The 22239-nt window shown below is 34.0% G+C and overlaps 1 protein-coding gene across 1 annotated transcript in view; it reads right to left on the bottom strand.

Moving 5' to 3' along the window:
- The window catches only part of Ten-a (Teneurin-a transmembrane protein), a 562968-nt gene that overhangs the window by 328475 nt on the left and 212254 nt on the right, over nt 1–22239 (bottom strand). Inside the window, 2 exon segments of the mRNA XM_089172952.1 lie at nt 13697–13870; nt 17343–17369. Coding sequence (XP_089029078.1) covers nt 13697–13870; nt 17343–17369 — 201 coding nt within the window.

Raw genomic sequence — 22239 nt, 5'->3', positions numbered from 1 at the left:
TTTTTCTGCTGCATATACATTTTAAATTATGACCTCGTCATGCTACTGTTGCTGCTGCTGCTTCTGCTACTTCTACTGCTATTGCTGGTGGTGTTGTTGGTGGTGGTGGTGGTGGTGGTGGTGCTGCGTCAGTGGCCTAGATTTAACAGCATTGTTGTGATAGAAGTAGCACATGGTGAAAGTTTTCTCTTCGTTCGACTGAATTTTCCCTTTCTGTGTTTTGTATTTTTCTGTCCTATATTTTACAGTGATATGTGTCAAACACGAGTGAATATATTGAAATTATACGTGACGAGTCAATGATGAAGTTTCTAGTTTATTCATTATTCTATTCATATAATAATTATGAATAATGAATATAAAATATTTATAAGGCATTACCTTGAAAATTTTCATATTCTATTAATATATTTTGTAATGATGAGAATATCGATATTATCGATCGTTAGTATTTATTATTCTTTATATAAAAATTATTTTACACACGTATCTAACATATATTTAACAATATTATTGTAAAAGATTTCAAAGAAAATTGAATTTATCTTTCGTAAAGTTAACATTTAAGAAATTATTTCTTATTTAAACATTATTCATATTATCATTTTAAAATGACCAAAATAGTGGTAAATGATCATAAAGATTGAATTGAACTTAAACTTGAATGATAACTCTTTCTAACGTGTCAATTGAAATGCACATTGCACACACAAATTCTCTCTTTCTCTCTATCGTAGGAGTTTCTCTCGATCGAGTTTAAAAATAATTCAAGTTGGTAGCTTGCAGTGATGGCAATAGTAGTAGTAATAGTAATAGTAATAGTAGTAGTGGTGGTGACGGTATTGTGAAACGAATAATAATAACGCGGAGGCCTTGGAAAACCTTTTCAATCGGGGGTTAAATGGGATAAATCGTGAGCGCTTTCCTTTCAACGACGCTTCCTGCCGTTCGCTATTTCGCGTCGCATTACGGCGCGCATAATAATGCTCATTGAATCGTTCCGCAATCCACTTACATGAAACACTGCTTTTCCAAGGAAAGGAAAATTCGATTTACAGAAGTTTAATAGGATCGCGCACGACTTAATACCCGTCGCAAGTTTTCTCGGACGGTAGTAGTTTCTTTCTCTCACTCATTTTCCTTCTTTCTCTTTCTGTTTATTTCTCTCTCTCTCTCTCTCTCTCTCTATTTCTCTCTCTCTCTCTCTATTTCTCTCTCTCACCTTTACTTACTTTTACTTCCTCATTCCCCGACCACAACTTTTCTCCCTCTCTGTCTTTCTCTCACTTCTTCTTCTTCTTTCTATCTTTTTTTTCTATCTCCACCGAGCTGCGTGCAAATTGCTATCCTACGCGATGCCCACGCCTCCGTATTTTCAAACTAAACTTTTTAAGCACCGTTATTTATTTAAGAACGTTAACAAAGAAAGATACGAATCTGTGAATCTTAATACAAGGACCTAGTGGTTTTTATATGAAATAACATGGAATAACTTTGAAATTATATTACGAGGATTAATAAAATATGAAAATTAATAACAAACACTAACAATTAAATAAATATAAAAATAATAATAGTAATTTATATGAAAAAATCCTATTTTATATTATTTTGTTTTTAATGTCATTTTTATAAGAGATTTTCCTATCTCACTCACTTTATCTTTTATTTTCTCATTTTGAGAACAAATACGTGGGTGATCTTAGCAAACCTTCTTGGTCTTTGTCTGGCTTCGTTCCATCACTCCTCTCCTTTCCTTTCTACCTTTCTTGTTCCGAATTCCACCTTCGGCCTTCCTGATCTCAAATTAATTACGTGACAAACAGTTTCTTACCCTCCCAACGGCAATGTCTCTCGCACCTTCTTATTGCTCCCTCGTCAGAGCTCATCCCTGGAATTCGGTTGGTCCTATTAAGTACGCCAAAGTCACGGGACAATGGAGATAAGACGATTGCGTTTGAACGAAGTAGTTCTGTGTCTAGGGATTGTTAGAAGTATATAGCTCTCTCTCTCTCTCTCTCTCTCTCTCTCTCTCTCTCTCTCTCTCTTAGTTACATGCTTTAAAGCTTTGTTAATTAATTTTATACTCGAATGAGAAATGAGTTTTTTTTTTTTTGGTATATTTTACCTTATTCGCATTACTTTTAAATATAACACGAATAGCAATAAGAAAATTAAAATTGTTTTATAAACAAATAAAAACCAAAAGTTTGATCGAATTAAATTAAACAACTAACAGGTCTCAAGCCCAGGTAAAGGAGGAGGGTTCGAGGGCAAGGCTAGCAACCAACCCTCTAGAAACAAAAAACGAAATTTTGTTAACGCTCACAGAAATAAGTACAGTAAATAATTAAATTAAATTAATTATTAATAATAATTAATAATAAATTTAACAACACAGAAATAGAATGAGAAACTCGGACAGGACAGATAACTTTTATGACAAGTTAAATTATGATTGATTTTTTTCTTTTAATATTTCTTGCAAAATTTACCTAAGTTGACTGGATTTTTTTTATTGCGAACTATTATTTTATTCTTTCTTTTTTTTCTTATTCTTCTTCTTTTCTTTTTTTTTCTTTCGGTTAGCTACTACTGTAGCAGGCGAGACGCGTTCAAGCCATAGCTAGTCGCGTCCTCTTGCAATGATATTATTGGAAAAAATATATCAGCCCCATAAAGAAAACCCCGGTGTGGAAAGCTTTAAGCTGAAAATTGCTTTCAACCGAAAAAGTGGCTATGTCTTTTTTCTCTTCTTCTTCTTCTTCTTCTTCTTATTCTCTTTCTCTTTCCTTCGAACGGAGGCACGTTTTAATATTTTTTCCACCAGCTAAGACTATCGATTAGACTACCGGTGAATTCGATAATCGCGTAATGTGTTTCGTGCATTAACTTTTTATCTTTTCTTTGCATCATTCTCTCTCTTTCTATCTTTCTCTTTCTCTCTAGCTGGATATTAATCGTGTCTCGCTATTTTGCATTCTACGACACTTATTAGTTTTCCAGTCGTTCAACTCGTATTTTTGCCACCCTCAGCAATTTTACATTGGACGATCGTGTCCCTTCTTCGTGTTTAATATCAACGAACAAGACGTCATTTTAATGACTTACATTTCTCTATCGTATATTCATTTATTCGAATAAATTCATCCATCAAAAATCTCATATCCAACGATACAAATATTCCAATATTTTCTATATATTTGATTATTTTTATGACATTGCATTTATAATTAATATTCAAATATATCGTAAAAAAATAATAATATTACATCGTATAATATTGTATAATAAAAATGCATTGAAGGAAACGATAATAATTTAATCTTATCGTGGCAAAAAATGAGACCATACGACATACGAATGATAATCTGACAAGAAAATAAAGTAGTCAAGTGGGAATAATTTTTTTCTTTCAACACATACACATATACATATATGCATCAAGATTCGAAGAAATTGTCGAAACCGTTCCATGGAATTTCAACCACGTCGTAAGGACCTTAGTCGTGACTTCGTGACACCTGGCACAGGTTAGGCAAGCAGCAGGTACACTTTGGCGAATGTCTTATAAATTTTCAGGGTTGGCACGCCGCTACAAGCCGACCACCGACCACGATAAGTATTTCGAATGTCGACAAAGAGAGTAGAATGAGAAAGAGAAGGGAGAGAGAAAGAGAGAGACAGACCGAGTGTAAGAGAAAGAGAGAGAGAAACGAAGCCAGTGCTATTGTTGTCTCGATGATAAGATCTCGCGTTAAATCCAAGCCTTGCTCGGCACTACGAGGACAGTTTGAGTTATGCCGGTTGGTACCACAATGAAGGGAACACGATGAAGGGGGAAGGGGTAAAAGGAAGGATAGAGCAAGGGCAACGGAGTTCAGGATTTATAGGAACCAGAGTATCACGCGAAACAGAGTAAAAGAGAGATAGAGATAGAGAGAAAGAGAGAATTTTGCTTAAGCCTACCGAGAATTATTTCTGAAATGCGCTTCTCTTATCGCAATCACACATTTGTACAAATATCTGGCTCAGACTTGGTAATACCAGTCACTTATAGTTAATTCATTAAAATCTTTATTACTCTTTTTTTCTTTCTTATTTTCTAATTGATCATAAGACCACAAAAAAAAAAAAGAAAAAAAAAGAGATAGAAATAAAATTTCAACGAGAACACGAAAAGACACTCGCTAGTATCTATCGCTACTACTTGGTTGATTAAAAAACGATTAGCAAACGAATCACGATGCTGGTAATTAGCGCCTAGCTAGCCGGTCGGAGTCTGATTAGCCACTTGGTAGAGCGTAAAGGGATTCGAAGTCATTTTTCCAGAAAGGGAGAAAAAAAAATCCCTTGAGTTAGTAGTTCCTGCAGTGGTAAATTCTCTTTACGTGCGCTAATGGCTAATCGATTAATTGAATCGGATGATACATTCCTATCTATATTTTCCTGAGATTACAATATTAATCATACGCTTATAATTCACATTAAGATAATAATAATAAAAATATTATTATTAATAATAATAGTAATAATAACGAACAAAGGGATATATGTTAAATATAAAATACAAAAGATAAATTAAATAATTTATCTCATAATTTACGATCATTATCAAATTTGTAATAATTATGTTAATATAATTTAAATGACTGTGATATTGGTTTACGATTTTTTATTTATTTTAATTTAAAAGTTATATTTATATTTTTTATATTAATTTAAAAAAAGGAAAAAACGGTAGAAAAAAATAATATATAAATTTGAATAATCAGAAGTAGATAATATTAGAGATAAGCTTAGAGAGGAGGTCTCATGCATTTGCCATACCCGGTTTGTAGGATTAGCCTGTTTAATGCAGAGGAAACTGCTCTATGCTGGTCGCTATGGGAAAGTTTATTCATTTGCTCGAAAATATGAAGTGGCTTTTGCTAGGAATGTATGTATGTATAAATATACGCGTGTACGGGAATCTTGTATTTATCCTGCGTTTCCCCTGGTATCCGTCGGTTAGTTTGTAAAAGCAAAATCAAAGTGTTCACCATCGACACGGTACCGCGTCGGGACGTTCATTCTCTCACTCTTTCTCTCTCTAACCCTTCCTACCCTTCTCATACTCTTTCAATCCCCGTTGACCGCTCCCAGGCACGTTTGTTCGCCCGAAACCCCTCCCCAACTCACCCCCTACCCCCCGAAAACGCACAATAATCGCGATAACGAGCGATCGAGTAACGACGATGCTGACATTTTTGATCCCATCCCCAATTGCTCGTTTTCTCTCTCACTCTCTCTCTTTCTCTGTTTCTCTCTCATTCTCGTTTTCGTTTTGCAGACAGACGGAAAATCGGACGGTCGATGACTTCTGCCGCGTTACGTTCATCGCAGTTAAATAATAAAAACGGCCGGCGGCGGGTTTTCCACCCCCTCAACTCTCCCCCTCCTCTCCTTCCCCGCGGATGGTTGCGCTGTAAATTCGCACGAAGTAATTTGTAATCGATAGCTCGAACAGTACGCACCTCGTTTTTCCATTTTACCAGACTCACGTAAACAGATCGTGCGTGATCCTCTGAAGCGGAAACACGTTCGATGATCCCACCTTTTTTATTTCCCCCCCCCCCCACTTATTCGTTTTCTTTTTCCGTTTGTTTATCTGTTTTTTGTTTTTTTTTTAAACTCTCTCTCTCTCTCTCTCATTTTTTGTGCGTGCGTGATAGTGTGTGCGTTTGTATTTGTTTGTGTATCCATGCGTGATTCAGGGCAGAGTTTGTTTTATTTATTTTTATTTATCAACATCGATATATAGTTACTTTTATTCGACTAACGCCAAAGCTATTAATTAATTTAACGCTTAATTGTAATACCATTTACAACGTTCTCTCCTTCTTCATTTTGCCTCCCCTTTAGGCTTGACATAAATCGAGCGGAATAAAGGCAACCTTGAAAGCGAACCCAACTACGACCCTACGACGCTCGGGTTATATTGTGTGATCTTGAAAACGAAAACGAGAGTGAGAAAGAGGGATAGTGATTCTTCTATAGAGAGACAAAATTGATATTAGATCGGCTAATTGTATTAAGGTTAATCCGACGAACGAAAATCATTTAGCTTGTTTCGAAATTGGTACTAATAAAAATTGTAGATAATCAAGTTGAACGATGAGAGAATTAATACGACGAATAGAATAAAATAAAATTTTGTTGTTTTCTCTTTCGAGATTGGATAGTTTTTAAATATTTGATTTTCATTTTTTTGATAAATATATTTTTTCTGTTCAGATAAATATCAGTAAATGCACTTTTATCTTGTTTGATAAGAAAATAGGAAAATTATACAAAAATAGTATCAATATTTCTCAAACCTAAATTTTTCCTAATAAAAATTTTATTGTATAAATACTTTTTTCTCATTTATAACACGTAATAATAATAATAATGATAATTATAATAATATTAATAATAATCTTCTTTCCTACTTATAAAAATAATTACTTATACTGTGACTTGATTAACTTGGAATACGAAAACCCCATAGTAGAACATTGTAGCAAAAAGTGCAACTTCCTGAATCGTTCGAGATGTGGCTCATTAAATCTTCCACGAGTGGAATGTTAACATACCGCTATCTCAATAACTACGAGCATCGACATCGTCATACCAGAGAATGAAAACAAGAAGGATAGATCTATATATGTATATGTATATACCATACTATCTACGTATAGGATAAGAGGAAGAGGAATAATTGACTTGTACTACTGTAACCCAGACGACGATATGTAAACGGCGTTGAACTCCGGTGAGAATGAATATGCAAGAAAATCTCCATGATGATAGAGTTACGTTTTACTTTACGAACGACTATCAGTGCCCATCGTATTCGTTCATGAATATTCGAGACGATACCGTTTGTGACGCGAAACACTTTCCTAGAAACGCGTTTTAACCTCTAGCTCATCTCCTTAACGTCCAAACACATTTTTGAAAAATATCTTCCTTTATTTTATTATTATTTTTAGGTTAATAAAAAAAAGAGAGAACTTGTCATACTTTTTTAGTCTTATATTAAATGATATGATTGATATAATTGGATAATTATTAAATTATTACAATACGATCGATACTTTGGTACGTCGATTAATTGGACACTTGAAGGAAAAAAAAGAAGGGAAAGGAAAGATTAAGGTCGTAAGAAAATCATTTAAAAGCTAAAGAAAGGTAGAGAAAGAGGAAAATCAAATGTTTCAAAGTTTATCGACTTTTGAATCACGCCAAGTTTTCAACTTGGTAGAAAGTGCCAGTGGTAAAAGTAAGTATCTATACTTCGATTAGACTGTCGTCGTTTCTCTCTCTCTCTCTTTCTCTCTCTCTCTCTTTCTTTCTCTCTTACTTTTAGCTTTCTTCGATATTCGACACTCGACACATAGGAGAAGATTTAATCGGCAATGTTATGAGGTTAGAAGCAAGCAAGAACAAGGAAAGTAAGCAAGTATAAGAGAGAAAGAGAGGGTGAGAGAGGGTTAAAGAGAGAGAGAGAGAGAGAGAAAGAGGGAAAGTACAGAGTACAGAGTTCAGGGTATGGCGTGTCGAACCGTACCCGGCTTACTCTCTAATAAGTAACAATTAGCAAGCCAGTAATTAATATGGGTCTACGACGAACGCCCACCAACCACGAAGAAATACGACCTTGCGCCATTACAGAGTTCGAACAATCACCGATATTTATCTTTCGAGTTTGTTACTATCTGGTATTTCCACGATATTGTTGTATACCACGTTAAAACCTTTGTAATAATAAACTTTGTGTAATGGCTAACGCCTGATTGAAATTTTATATCATCTAATTAAATTCTTTCATTTATATCCGATCATCAATTATATTAATTAAATAACTAAAGGATTATATCAAATTGGATTTATAAATTAAATAGTCAACAAATAAAAGAATTTTATTCTCATTCATGTGTGGTATCAAAATGATAAATATATGATGTGTGACGATTCGACATTAAAAATATCATTTCGAAGAAAATATTTTCTTCGAAAAAATATATCCCAATGTTGAAGAATAAAAATAAGAAAAGTTTTATTCCCATTCGAGATCCCTCTACTACTCTCCCCTCTCTCCTATTCGATAAAATCGTTGACCATTATCGAATATTAGTGTGACGATGTCTCCGTTTCATACCCAAGAGACCAAACAAAGATATCCATCGAAGTTTTCTATCTTTCTTTGGTCATTCTCTTTCTTTCTCTTTCTTTTTCTTTTATTCGAACGATCGATCTTTATACACATACTATTTTTTCGTTTAAGTGTAACGACCCCGTGCGCTCACAACCATTCGTTCGTTCGTTCGTTCGCGTCTAATACGACGATTATACTAATAAAATTTCCGTCCGCTTTAGCGAACGGGCGTTGCCAACGGCGAGACATTAGTCGGGTGGAAGCCGGGAAAGCCCAGAAGAAGGCAAACATTTGCCCGCCTTTCGACCCCTCCCACTTCACTTCCTTTTCCACCTTCTAACCCCCTTCGTCCCTTTTCCCTATCTTCTTCCCGCTCTTAACGTGTGCAAACAACCCAACGTGGTGATAGTGGTGGTGGTTCTGGGGGCTCTCTAGCTCGTCGGGTTCGTCCTTGTATTCAGGATAGTGGAAGAACTTACACTGTTCTACGGTTAGGTTGAGTTTCAGATAGAAGAAGAAGAAGAAGAAGAAGAAGAAGAAGAAGAAGAAGAAGGAAGAAGAAGTAACAACTTTCATTTCCAAACTACTTCTTAACAAATTGAGAATACTTTCTCGTCGAGATATATATTACAAAATATTATTTTTGTTTTATTTTTTTTTTGTTTTATCTTGTTATTATTATATTATATTGTATCGACATAGTTGGAAAAATACAACGAACAAAAAAATTCGTTTTTAATTTTAATTCAAACCTTTCTGTATAAATACTAAAATTTGTTTTGATGGAAGATTGAAACGCAACGCATTTAAGTTATTTTTTTTTGTTTATATATATATTTATTTATTTATTTATTAAATTATATAAAGGTGTCATTCTATTCCACAAACTTTCTTCATCTTTATGGGTAACATCAAAATATTGTCCTTCCAAAACTTCTCAGGTTTTTCAAGCAAAAACAACTTTGTGCCACCTACCAAAAATCAGCACGAACGTTTCGGACAACCCAATACTTTGTTTATTTCTTTATTTATTTATTCTTATATGTTAAATTTAACTTACAAATCTGATTTGATGAGAAATCGTGAAAAATTTGATTTTTTTTTTTGTAATAACGATAAAGTCTTTCGACTTACTCGTTAATTTGAACGCGTGACGATTGATAAGTTTCAAGGATCACCAAAGTAGAATTAAAGTGAACGGAATAAGTTTCTCGTCGTTCGAAGTTATTTCTCACAATTATCTACGTCGAGAGAGAGAGAGAGAGAGAGAGAGAGAGAGAGAGAGAGAGAGAGTTATTACTCGTACACAAAAGTCGTAGCTGCGTAAAGGAACGACGAGCAAAACACGAACGGTGAAATACTCTCGCGTGAATGCTCTCCCTCTCTCTCTCTCTCTCTCTTTTCTCTCTTAACAAACTTTATCAAAATTACGGACGGCCACTTGAACTTACACCGAAGTTATATAGGAGGGTGTCATTAAACGACTCACCTTACTTACTTTACTAGTTTTAACATTTACCATATGATTTTAAGTTAATTTACCTAACTCACAAAACATAGACACATTGTTATTTTTATTTTTATTTTTACATAATGTGATATACTATCTAATTTTTTATTTTTACACTATAGTATGTTTTCTAAAAATGCAACAAATCATAAGTTATCAAAATGTTCTACTGAAAATTTAATTCAATCGTAGTTACATCAAAATTGTGTAAAAAACAAATAGTAGTATTTATTATAATATTTTAGTTTATCAATTACAATTTATACCTAAATAAAAAAAAGAAAAAAGTATTTACCTATTGAGTGATTGATCAATTTAGATTAAAAAAAAAAAAAGTATCATTTATATGGAATCAAGTATATTTAAATACGTAATTTTACGATAATCGTATTACCCTATCAAATACTTATTCTCACAATCTTCTTATCGAACGTAACCTTTCGGTAGTTTTCACAAGGGAATAAAGACATTATATTTTATATATTTTTTTTTCTAATTTCAAGATACGAAGGAATAGTTAAAATTTAAACACCCTAGACGATAACGTCCTTTTCTATGTGAAAGACAGAAAGAGAGATAGTCTCCCGAGTGTGCAATGAATTTCTTTCTTTCTCTTTTCTCGCAAAATGATCGTTTAAGCTAAAACAAGAAGCACAGTATTACCCCCATAGACTTACATACATACAGACACATATATATATATATATATATATATATATATATATATATATATATATATATATATATACTTACATAAGATTCTCTTTTCTTTCATAATACCGTGCTTCGAAAAATTGCGGTTTATGCTATATGCTTGCGTACCCAACTCTACGAGTAACAAACGTCGAGAGTGATACGAGCTCTTACGAAAATTCATATCTCGTCCTTCCACTATCCACTTTTACCACTACTATTATATACACGTAGCTTCTTCACCGACAACTTCACTTCTCTACGATTTCAACGACTACGAAGAAGACGACGACTACGACGAAGACGACGACGACGATGGGAATTTATGCGAAATCGAGTTACTACGCCGATTCCATCTACTCCGATTCCCTTTCGACGTAATAAAACTTCTCTCTACTTCCTCCTTTTTTTTCTCTTTCTATCTCTCTTTTTCTATCTTTTTCTTTCCGTTGAGAATATTTTTACAGAATCGTTCTTTATGACTAGCTCTTTTTAACATTCGATCGATGTCGTTTCAAACTTGATTTGTAATCTATGTATCAATGAGAAATCAAAAGTACAAATATATCATGAATAATGTTATATGTAAACTTTTGATTTTCTAATAATATCGTATAACCAAAATTTTTATAAAAAGATTTTCAATTCATTTAATTTTTTTTTTTATATCACTTTTGTGTCTGGTATTTATTTTGCGAAGATAAAAAAGAAAAATTATTTTTATATATAGTTATGATATATATATATTTATTAAATTATATATAAACTAATTATTTATATAATTATTTTATATCATTCAAACGATAGTTTGTCTATCGCTTAAAAATATGACGAAGTATGAATCGTGTATAATTATTGGACACAAATTTGTCGAATGAAATTTCATTTCTCTTATGTAACTCACGTCGGAAAAGAAATTATTTATGATTACCGACGACTACTACAACTACGACGATGACTACTACAGTAATGCTGTTCGTGATTATTATTATTATTATTAATAATAACTTTAGCGATCATTTCATTAATCGATCGACTAGCAGATGTGTTAGCGACGAGTTATTATTAATTGATATTAATTATCGACTTCCATTATTCTATTACGTATGTGATTATCATTCTTTTGCTTCTTTTTTTCTTCCTTTTTATTTTACATTCTATAATTTCATCAGAAATATTAATTAAGGGGGGAGGAGGGAGAGGGGAGGGTATAAATTATATGGGTATTGAAATTCACGTTTTCTTTTTTACTAAATTTACTAAAGGATTTAGTTCTCGTTTTAATTAAAATATAAAGAAGGAAAAAGTGCAGAAATTATCTTAAAGAAAAATGTGTATGCAATTTTATTTGCCTATATTAGAACATACATTACAAATAACATATGATAGTGTTTAATAAAGGAAAATTAAAAAAAAAAAAAAATAATAAAAAAAAAGATGAAATAAAAAAAGAAAAAAGAAAAACAAAAAAGCAATGAACGAAATGATGAAAAATTTCAAACGAAGTTGACCGTAAGCCTCTCTTTTATTATACGATAAAAACATACAACAATACGCGAAGTTAGGGGTGAGGGGGATGGGGAAGGGAAGGGTAGTGGTAGTCGAACGATAAAAAAGAATGCAGGGCCAAAAACGTTGCATTCAATGAAACTTTGCGCTTCGTAAAACAATACGGCTTATCGAGAATGCATTACAATAAATTCACATGTAAGCAGAGTGAAGCATGCACGGCCGATATAGCCGTGCAATGTGTCCCATAAAATTCGGATGATCCTGGACGGAAATGCAATGCATTCGATATTACAGAGGACGGAAGGACCGATTTTTATTCTAGACAAAATCCCGACCGGCGCGTTTATTTCGAATAACGTATCGCGTGAATACAACAACGGGGGTACGTATATACACAGATATAGACTGAACATAGTGTGGAAAATATATAGTGTTAACGCAAATCGATTCATACCCATAGCCAAAAAGTCACCGTAACTATAACCTTCTTCTTCTTTTTTTTATTCTTTTTTTCTTTCTGTATTTTGTTTTCTCAAACTAACGGTGACGATCGATCGATGGGAAAAATTTCCGACTCGTGATCCGATTAACTCTTGAAGGGGTGGGTGAGGGTTGTTGTAGTAGAAGCAAAAGATAAAAAGTTATGACCTTTTTCCTGAATTTTCCTTTTTTTCTTCTTCTTTCTTCTTTTTTTCTTCCATTTTATCAAATTTTATCTACGTAAATATTTTTACATGATGAAGAAACTGATTTTCTTTTTTTATATTTATTTTTCCTTCTTCTCCTCTTGCTTTTATTCTTTGACAACTATCAAAAAAAAAAAAAAAAAAGAAAGAATTCCAGCTATACAAAAGTGACAAATAATTCGTTCTTCTATTATTATTTCGCTCTTCCTACTTTTTATTCATTTCGAAAAAATATTCCTACCTTTTTTTCGGAAGTTTTTACGAAATGCACGGAAATGGGATAAAGAGTAGGAGAGAGGGGAGAAAAAAGAACTGCAAACGAGTTGCAGTTACCACTATTACTGTATATTCCATTCTATGACAGAGTAGTGAGAAGTAGTAGTAGTGGGTGGAAGGGAGGGTGGTTGGGGGAGGTGAAATAACGCGAACCGATAACCGCACTTGTTAATACCCTCGCTCCCTATTATCGTAGAAGTGTTTACGACAGCAGTTAAACGCGAATCGAATGTACTATGTAAATCGTATGTGTATGTGTGCGCGCGCGCGCACGCGCTAGCACATCAAATGCTCGGGAAGAGAGTTGCGGGAGCGTACAAACGACTGTTTAGTCGGCGTCGCGATATACTCCAAACGGGGTTGAAGGGGGGTTGGGAGGTAGGGGGTATGTGTACCTAGAAATATAGAGAAACGAATATACGCCCGAGTATATTTGCAATGAATTTACGGGGGCGTTAATGCATAACCCCTACTCTACTATCCATTAGTTTAAACAGATTCCCCGCCGCGTTACCCCGTTGGTACCACCCAAGAGAGAAAGAGAACGCAGGATTCAACGCTTGGATAACCCCAACGAGCTGGCTGCTGATACGCTCTGTACAAATTAAACATTCGTTGTGGCTCGAAAGCCAAACGTCGTTTTCTAACGTTAAATTTCCATATTATACTATATTGTTGTCTTTTCCTCTGAGTAAGAATCATTTCAATTCAAAAGAAAATAAAGAGAAAAATCCAATTTAGAGATAAGCATATTAGTCGAATGATAAATTTGTTTCCTGTTAAAAACTTTGAAATAAATTTTATATATGTTATTATATATTAATATTCAAAACTCACCCGAATATGTTTCCGAAGGTATCTGATCGGTTGGTACGGTAAAATTTCCAACAGCATTTGGTGGACATCCGTTTCGTGTTTGTTGACTACGTAAGGTATGAGTTGCGTGTAAAGATGGACCACGTGGTGGTACTTCGGGTGGTGCAGGTTCAGGTGGTGAATCTCTTCCGGTGTCTGAAAAATAGTAATCGTTGTAATCGTAATCCATATCATTTCTTTAATCAATAACTAAAGACAGATAGAGAGAGATAGAAAACATTCGTTTGGTTAATTATAATAATTCGTGTATTATCGTTGTAATATAGAGAATTGGTAAATTATTGCAATAAAACATTGTAAATGGTGGTTCTATTAAATTTCACATTAATCGTTGTTGTTTTCACTCTCTCTCTCTCTCTCTCTTTCTCTCTTTATCTATCTCTTTCTATCCTGTTTATACATTCGCTCGCATTTTCACGTTCGCAATGTCCACTAATCCAGAATAATTAAACGAGACGTCGACAATCGAGAGCTTCGCAATTATTGCTGCTTTATGTAGTTCGAAGCGTAACAGGGGGGTGGGTGCTTAAGGGTGGCAGGGGGAGGGGGATCGATTAGACGTTATTAGAAGTGCGAGGGAGCATGAAGAATGCGCCAACGAGCGCTTTTGTAATTAGGAAATAGTCTAATTGGAGCATCGATCTCCACCCTCATCTCGTTTTAGAGCGAGGCCGCTATTATCCGAAAATAACGCGAGAGGTGAGTCCCTACGTTAATATATATGAGTATAATAATATATATATATATATAATACAATAATATATGTATTATATGGATATAAGTACTTATGACGTTGGTATGACGCACAATGTGTTATAACGTGTGAGAACAACAATCCTGCAACCGATGCAATCCCGAGCAACAATACCGATAAGGTTGTTAGGTACACGTATAAGCGTTTGTACATACAAACACACAAACACATACACCTATGTTAATCCCGTTTTATCGTTACATCTCGTGACGTAAGTAGTAATATCGATTCGTTTGCTGTATAGAACTAAAACGAGTCAGCGAATAATTAAGGATCTATTTATAATTAAACTGAACTTCTCTCTCTCTCTCTCTCTCTCTCTCTCTCTCTCTGTCTTTACTATTGTTAAATGTTTTAACATTAAAACGAGAGGTGGGACCTTGTTATGGGACTAGCGTAACTCGATATTTCAACTACTATATTTAGTCTTTGTTTTTGTATTCTTTTTTTCATTATTTTTTTCTTTTCATAATTTAGACAAGTATTTCCAATACGAAAAAAAAAGAAAAGAAAAATAAAATGAAAAAAAGATAGAGAGAAGGTAATCGTTTTTATCTTTTATCGTATCCTTTCAATCGGAATCCGTGCGATAAAAATCCACTGTGTATACACGAGTTTATATAAAAATAATATTATATACTTACATTGGTATTGGAAGATAGGTTAAATGAAAAAAAAAAAGGAAAAAATATAGAAAAAGAAAGAAAAAAAAAAGGTTGATCCACGCGATATAAAAGATATAATAATAATAATTATTATACCTCGTTAAGGTGAGTTTGCGTAATAAAAACGTGACCGCGTCTTTTTTCATTTACCAAGCTTCACGTATAAACAAATTAGAACGTTTAAAAAGTTTTCTAACGGAATACTAAAAATTTTCCAATTCTGACCTGTTCCCCTGTTCTTTCTTTTCCTCTCTCTTTCTCTCTCACCGGCATGCTACTACTACTACTACTACTACTACTACTACTACCTTGCTGGCCCTCAGGGCTTTCCGTAGTCAAGTTACTTACAAAGTTGTTCAAACTCGTAAGGAACTCCTTCCAACGAATAATTAAAGTTACATAAACGCAAAGAGCGCAAAAGAACCCGGAGAAGCTGGGCTCCGTCTGTCCGTCCGTCCGTCCGTTTGTTCGTTCGTTCGCATTCGCGCGCGCTTTTAAAGACAAGGAAAGTATTTTCCTCGTGCTGGTTCCTCCTTTCCACTTTCCACGCGAAAATGCTTTTCTCTATAAACGAAGGAATGCGAAAAATTTCTAAACGAATTATCCCTGCTTTTTTTCTTATCCCCTTACGCGAATTATTCCTACACTATTTTTACTTCTTACGTGAATATAAATAAATAAATAAATAAATAAATAAATAATAATAATATTAAGAAGAAGAATATATTAAAGTATAGAGAAATAAATAAAACATAAATTAAATTGGAATAATATCATGAGTTTCTTACATATGGGAACTTCCTGAACCCTTACGCAAGTAGAATTAGTCGTAACTGCATATACGCCAACGTTACAAACCGATGTCATATTAAATGCATTCGTGTGCATGTGTGTATCTATGTCACGTGTACATAAGCACGACAAAACCTATAGTATTGTATATATATATAGATATATATATATATATATATCTATATATGCATACAATTGAAGCAATATGTAACCATTAGAGGTTGTTAATGTTACAGAGCGCATTATTGTAAATCAAGGTTAACTGCAATACAGTGGTCTATCGCGCTTTCGCGAAGCTATGTAACTTGCTTGCGGTAACTCTGATGCCGGATAATGGAATTTCGGTGCCGGGTCTTGCGGATTAAAATCCATTACGGTTATAACTTACGTGAGCGTTGTAATCTCTAAGAAAATTATTCAAGAAAGCTAGAGAGACATGTTATCGGCTTAATACATACGTACACTTCTACGTATTATTATTATTATTATTATTATCATTATATTAAAATAAGTTTAGTAGGGTTCTTCTTTCCCCCTTTTGGAAACTTCTTTACGGGTCATTACCAAGAGTGGGCTGAAGGAACCTCGTTTATGAGTTTGTTTACGTGTTCAGAAATTTACGCTTTATGACAGGTTTATTTATTTTTTTGACAAATATGTATTTGTATAAATAGTTTGAACATTTGTAAATTTTTTATAAAAATTGTAACGTAATGTTCAGCAGATATATATAGATTAATTTTTATTATTAAATTCCAATATTGTTTTGTATTTTATTTCAGATTTTTTTAATACTATTTGTGAATGATATTTTTATAATTACTATGGTATATTTTCAGTGATAAAGATTTTATATTTAGATACAAGTTTCTAATTTATTATTACTATTATAATATAATGCTCGGTTAAACGAGAAATGGTCAGAGTATACCGTTAATATTCTATCGGATGAAATTTCGATAAGGTTTTTAATATTGCTTAATGGATACGATTTGTTAATGAATATTCGATTTTGATATACTTCTCTCTCTCTCTCTCTCTCTCTCTCTCTCTCTCTCTCTCATTTCATCTTTATTTCTGTGTTAAATTACACAAAAGATAATATATAAAATATATAGCTGCATTAATTGTAAACGTAATAAACGTTTTAACGCATGATTCATTATTATTTGACGGAAATGTTAGTTGTTTAAAGAAAATATAAAAAAGAAAATCAATGTTACAGAATAATTATTTATTTCTCACTCTATCTTTCTATCTTTCAAGATAGTTTATAGAATTTTTATAAAATTCCCGACAAAGACAATGATGAAAAGACAAATTAAAAGGAACACAATAGAAGAGAAACGTGATAACGTGGCGTGTATACGCGTATCACCAATAGCAATTTACATACCTGTGAAGTAAATAGGCCTGGAGAGACCTGTGCAGATCCATGGGTGAATGTGCAGAGAGATAAAAGTGCATTAGTGCTGGTAGAAAATTCGATATTGTGCCTGCGTGCGTGTGATAATAGTTATGATCGATATGATGAATCCGATAATGATGATGGTGATGATGATGAAAGATCGTGCAAATATAGTGATAATGTTTTCTAAGTTTGATGTTCAATCAACGATCATGCAAAAAAATTCTTATTCTTTTCTATATCGATAGATAAACGTTTGAAACATGATTGACAACATGATGAAAAATGACGAATGATGATCATGATACGAAATTTGTATTAAATTAAAATAAGAAACAACGAAAACAAATTATTGAAATTTTTGTCATGTTTGTATTTAACCGAATAAAACAAAACAAATAGCTGCTACGACGACGGAGATGACACAAAAGCGCAAGGTCGATACCTACTGCAATAAGCAGTAATAATTGCTTAATTAAAGCGTACCGTGAAATGCGCAATGCGTTTCTGTCAGGTACAGCCGGGACCATCGCGTTTCTCGGACAACTTTACTCTCTCTCTCTCTCTCTCTCTCTCTCTTTCACGAAATACATACGTACATTCGTTCTAGTTATTGAACAATTCTCTTCACCCCTTTCCAACCCACCCCCGTCCCTCTTTTCCCTTTTACCGACCTACCTAAACCATCCCCCCACTCTTCTTCTTCACCCATTCTCTATGTAGCCTCTTGGAACTCTGCAAACACCTGTAACGCTCAATTAGAAAATCGATAACCCATCTACGGGATACTCCGAGGACAATTTCTACCGGTTTATCGCGAGCTTCATCGTTCGAGAGTCGACGAACGATCCATTATTTTTATCCATTTCTCTTTCGAGAGTCGATTATCGGGAGCCAATCGTAACGAATTCCTTTGGATTGCTGGAGAGCCATTCGAGAAGCACTCGCTTATATACGACGCGTATAAATTCATTCTATGTATTTCTTTTTTTCTTTTTCTTTTTGTTTTATTCTTCTTCTTCTTTTTTTCCTCTTCTTATTTATTTTTCCATGATTTTTATATACATATATATGTATTACATAATTTTCAATATCTATATCTTGATAAGAATGTATTTTTATAGAAAATGTTGGATACTAAAGTTTTAAAGTTTCAAGAAAGATACTTAAATATTTTATTTATCTTTTTTTATTACTCTCGTTGGATTTATTTTCAGTTAAACTTTTGCTTTTCAAAAAAGAATTTATCATATCTTATATAGTTAACTAGTAAGATATAATACTTTTCTTTACATACGATAACATTTAGAGAGAGTTCTAGAGACTTCATTGAAATGTAATTTTAATTATTTTTTATTCGTGATATTAATATATATATATATTGTATAATCGGTAAAATCAAGCACCAATGTTCATGTATAATCTTCAATAGATCAGTATATAACCGATATCAAATTACGTGGAAATGAGGTAATGAGATTCTATTGCAGTTGAAAGCTTCGTCAATCTGTAAGCGAAGTATCAATTAAGCGTTATATCGTCATATTCCTGTTATGTGTATACATTCGAACTATATAAATTTCTCATTAAACGCGAAGGGTGTATTATTCGCGTTAGAACGCCGATAGATCATTGAGTTCTACTAAATTACATTTTACCGACAATTACAAACCCAGATTCTCTCGTCCTAGAGATAATATTTAAATATCAACATTGCAAATATTATATACTATATATAAAAAAGGATTATCTCAATAAAATATTGACTATCTCTAATACGATTTATGATGCAAATTTCTAATCATAATAATCATGTGGTCGAACGTAAATACAAAGGGTATAACGTGGTATCGTTGAACTCTAACGTTGGTATTAAAATCGAAGTAATGTCGATGCATCATCGATCGTTCAGAGAGATTCGTTTCTCAAAATTTAATCAGAAACATCAAGGAGCATGAGATGACTCATAGAAAGGTAGATAGGTAGGAAGGAAGGAAGGAAGGAAGGAAGGTAGGTAGGTAGGTAGATAGGTAGATAGGTAGGTAGGTAGGTAGGAGAGAACCGTGGAAGCCAATTACAGATCGTACGTTGCGGCATATCACTGACATTTGATTCGAACGGGTGATACCACCTTCATCGGTTGGATGGTAATACTAGTAATGGTAGTAGTAGTAGTAGTAATGGTGATAGGTGATGGTGGTAGTATTTAGTAGGAAGGGTAGTAGTCAGACATTGCAAGGGAGTGCAAGGTGGCCGACAGTGACTTGATGCGGTTAGCGGATCGCCCCGTTAATTCGATTTGATGCTCTAACGCCTTCTCCACGTCGGGGAATACATATTCATGTAAATACGAATTATTTCGTACGATAGTCAGCCATTTTAGTTTTCTCTCACCATCCTTACTACTCTCGTTTCAGTATCTTTCTCTTTCTATTTCTATTTTCTATAAATGGATTTTCGTCGTTTCATCTAACTACGAAGAAATAATTAAATGTAGAAAGAGAAAGATAGAGAGAGAGAAATAGAAGAAAAGAAATGAAAATAATACTATTTCCGTCAAGATCCAATTGGTTGGTTAACTTTTTCAAAAGTGTGTCACTAGAGTTTGCTAAACGGTAAAAGAATTTTCTATAGAGCAATAAAATCTTCATAGATCCCACGGTTAGAATAGTGAAACCGGAAGAAGGGAACACTGGTAACGATAATGGCGAACACGGACTATTGGCATAGTTTCCGAGTGGTACTTAAAATTATTCCTACTCGGATCGGGCCTGGCACTAATCCAGCCAACCTACCCCCCCATTCCATTCTTGCTTCTCAACATTTTCGTCGAATACGCTAGCCGGTTAAAACGTTTCGCCTTGCTCAAAATTGATAACCGAGTTTTCTTCTTCTTCTTCTTCTTCTTCTTTTTCCTCTTCCTCTTCGTTTCTTAACTCTTACCTCGAAGAAAATGAGATTCGTTGTCGCTCGAAAGAAGAACGAAGTTGAGAATCTTTTGCCAAGATAGTGAAAAAAAAGGAAAAAGTCCAAAAAAATTGGTCTAGAAAACCGATTAACTAACGTGACTTACTTCTACGCTAGAACGTGAGAAAATGAATAAGATTCCTACCATAATAATATTTCACGAAGAAAAAAAAGAATTTCGTCTATCTTCTTTCCCCTCATTTATCTTTCATATTTAACGAAACAACGTAATAAAAAAAAAAAATCAAACACTTATAACCATAATATAATCGATTCAAAGTTAACATTACGAGAGATATAAATTAACATCGTAAATTTTCCAAATGAGAAATTAATTTGATTTAATCATTTAAAATCCTGGACAGGTTAAACAAATTTTTTCTAACGTAGTATAATAATATAATGGTAGTAGTTGAAACCAGTGGTACGTAATACGCATGGTTCACGTCCACACGTATTACTCAGCTATACGTTACTGGCCGAACAGATTTACGGTGACAAATTACCGCAACTGTGCCGAGTTCCTGGTGAGAGAACACGCGCACACAAACGCCTGTTGTATCTGTGTACGTATGTATGTATGTGTGTGCATGGGTTCATGAGCACGCGCGCACACTCGCTAGCTCTGCAATTCAATAACGTGCTACTCGACTGGCCTACATTAGACTCCGACGGTCTAATGTAATATCAATCGTCTTTCTGCTGGCGGTGTACAAGAGGTTAACGTGGGTAAGCCCTGACCGTTGGGAGCCATTTGCTAATAGATGCCGCGACATGCCTCCATTAGACCGCAGGGACATTCCTCCGAGCAATATCCCCCCATTGGAGATTCAGACTCGAATTACTGCTTACGATATACCGGTAATCACGACTAAGAAACTTATAATAACATCACCTTACGTGCAGTTAAGTAGAGTATCCTTAAAATCAGTCAGACATTAATGTAGTAATATACCCTTACTTCAACGTATATTTTCTATTATCATTTAATAGATTTATTATAACACGTTAGTAAATGTTTAATCGATATTTTAGTAAGAAATATGATTTTCTTTTTTTCTCATCGAAGGAATAAAATAAGATGTTTAATAATTATTAAATATATTCTTTATATAAATAGAATCATTTAGGAAAATGTTGCCAATGTAACGTTTGATATTACGTGTAATAACATTGTATATGAAATCTGACATGTGTATGGTTACATTTATAATATACGAATGTACGATTGAGATCCTTTTTCCAACAGGATAATATACGATTTTACGACGCCGTTGAGAGTTAATAACAAAAGCGACGAATTTATCGGCATACATACGGCGGCGTCGCCGTCACTCGTGTCAACCGTTGTAACAACGTTTCCGCGCACGCGATACCAGTTGTAAGATTCACGGTAACATCGTTTGGTTCCCATGTTACTGATACATCAACGTCCGAAACTTCGATGCCCGCTGTCGATTCCTAGCTTTCCAAAAGTGTCACGTGTTATTCGAAAATAGTTACGAGAATTCTCATCAACCTTTAGTTAATTGTTTTGTGACTTAAATATTCTTTTTATAATATCGGTAATAAGTATAATATGTAGGAAACATTCGATCTGTTATCACTTTAATTATCTCAAAAGAATTTCCTAACAACGTTAGAAACCTAGACGAGCTTCTCCTTTTCCCTTTCTCTCTCTCTTTAGAGGAAGAGCCATCCTCGAAAACGAGATGCCCGCGAAATTTCGTTTAAAAGTTAAGTTAGGTAATAGTAGTAGTAGTAGTAGGTAGCTGAGTGAAGTAGGTGGGGTGAGGGATAAGGAAGGATGAGGGGTGAAGTGTAGTAGGTGGCCATTGCCGTGGTGGTCACTACTCGACAGTGGGTTCAAAGCCGCAAAGCTACTTTCTCATCTCTCTATATCTCACACACGTACATT

Source organism: Polistes dominula, unplaced genomic scaffold (assembly GCF_049000335.1).
Source record: "Polistes dominula isolate Pdom_NZ unplaced genomic scaffold, Pdom_raw_medaka contig_28, whole genome shotgun sequence".
NCBI lineage: Eukaryota > Metazoa > Arthropoda > Insecta > Hymenoptera > Vespidae > Polistes > Polistes dominula.
This window is presented reverse-complemented; position numbering and strand designations above follow the sequence as displayed.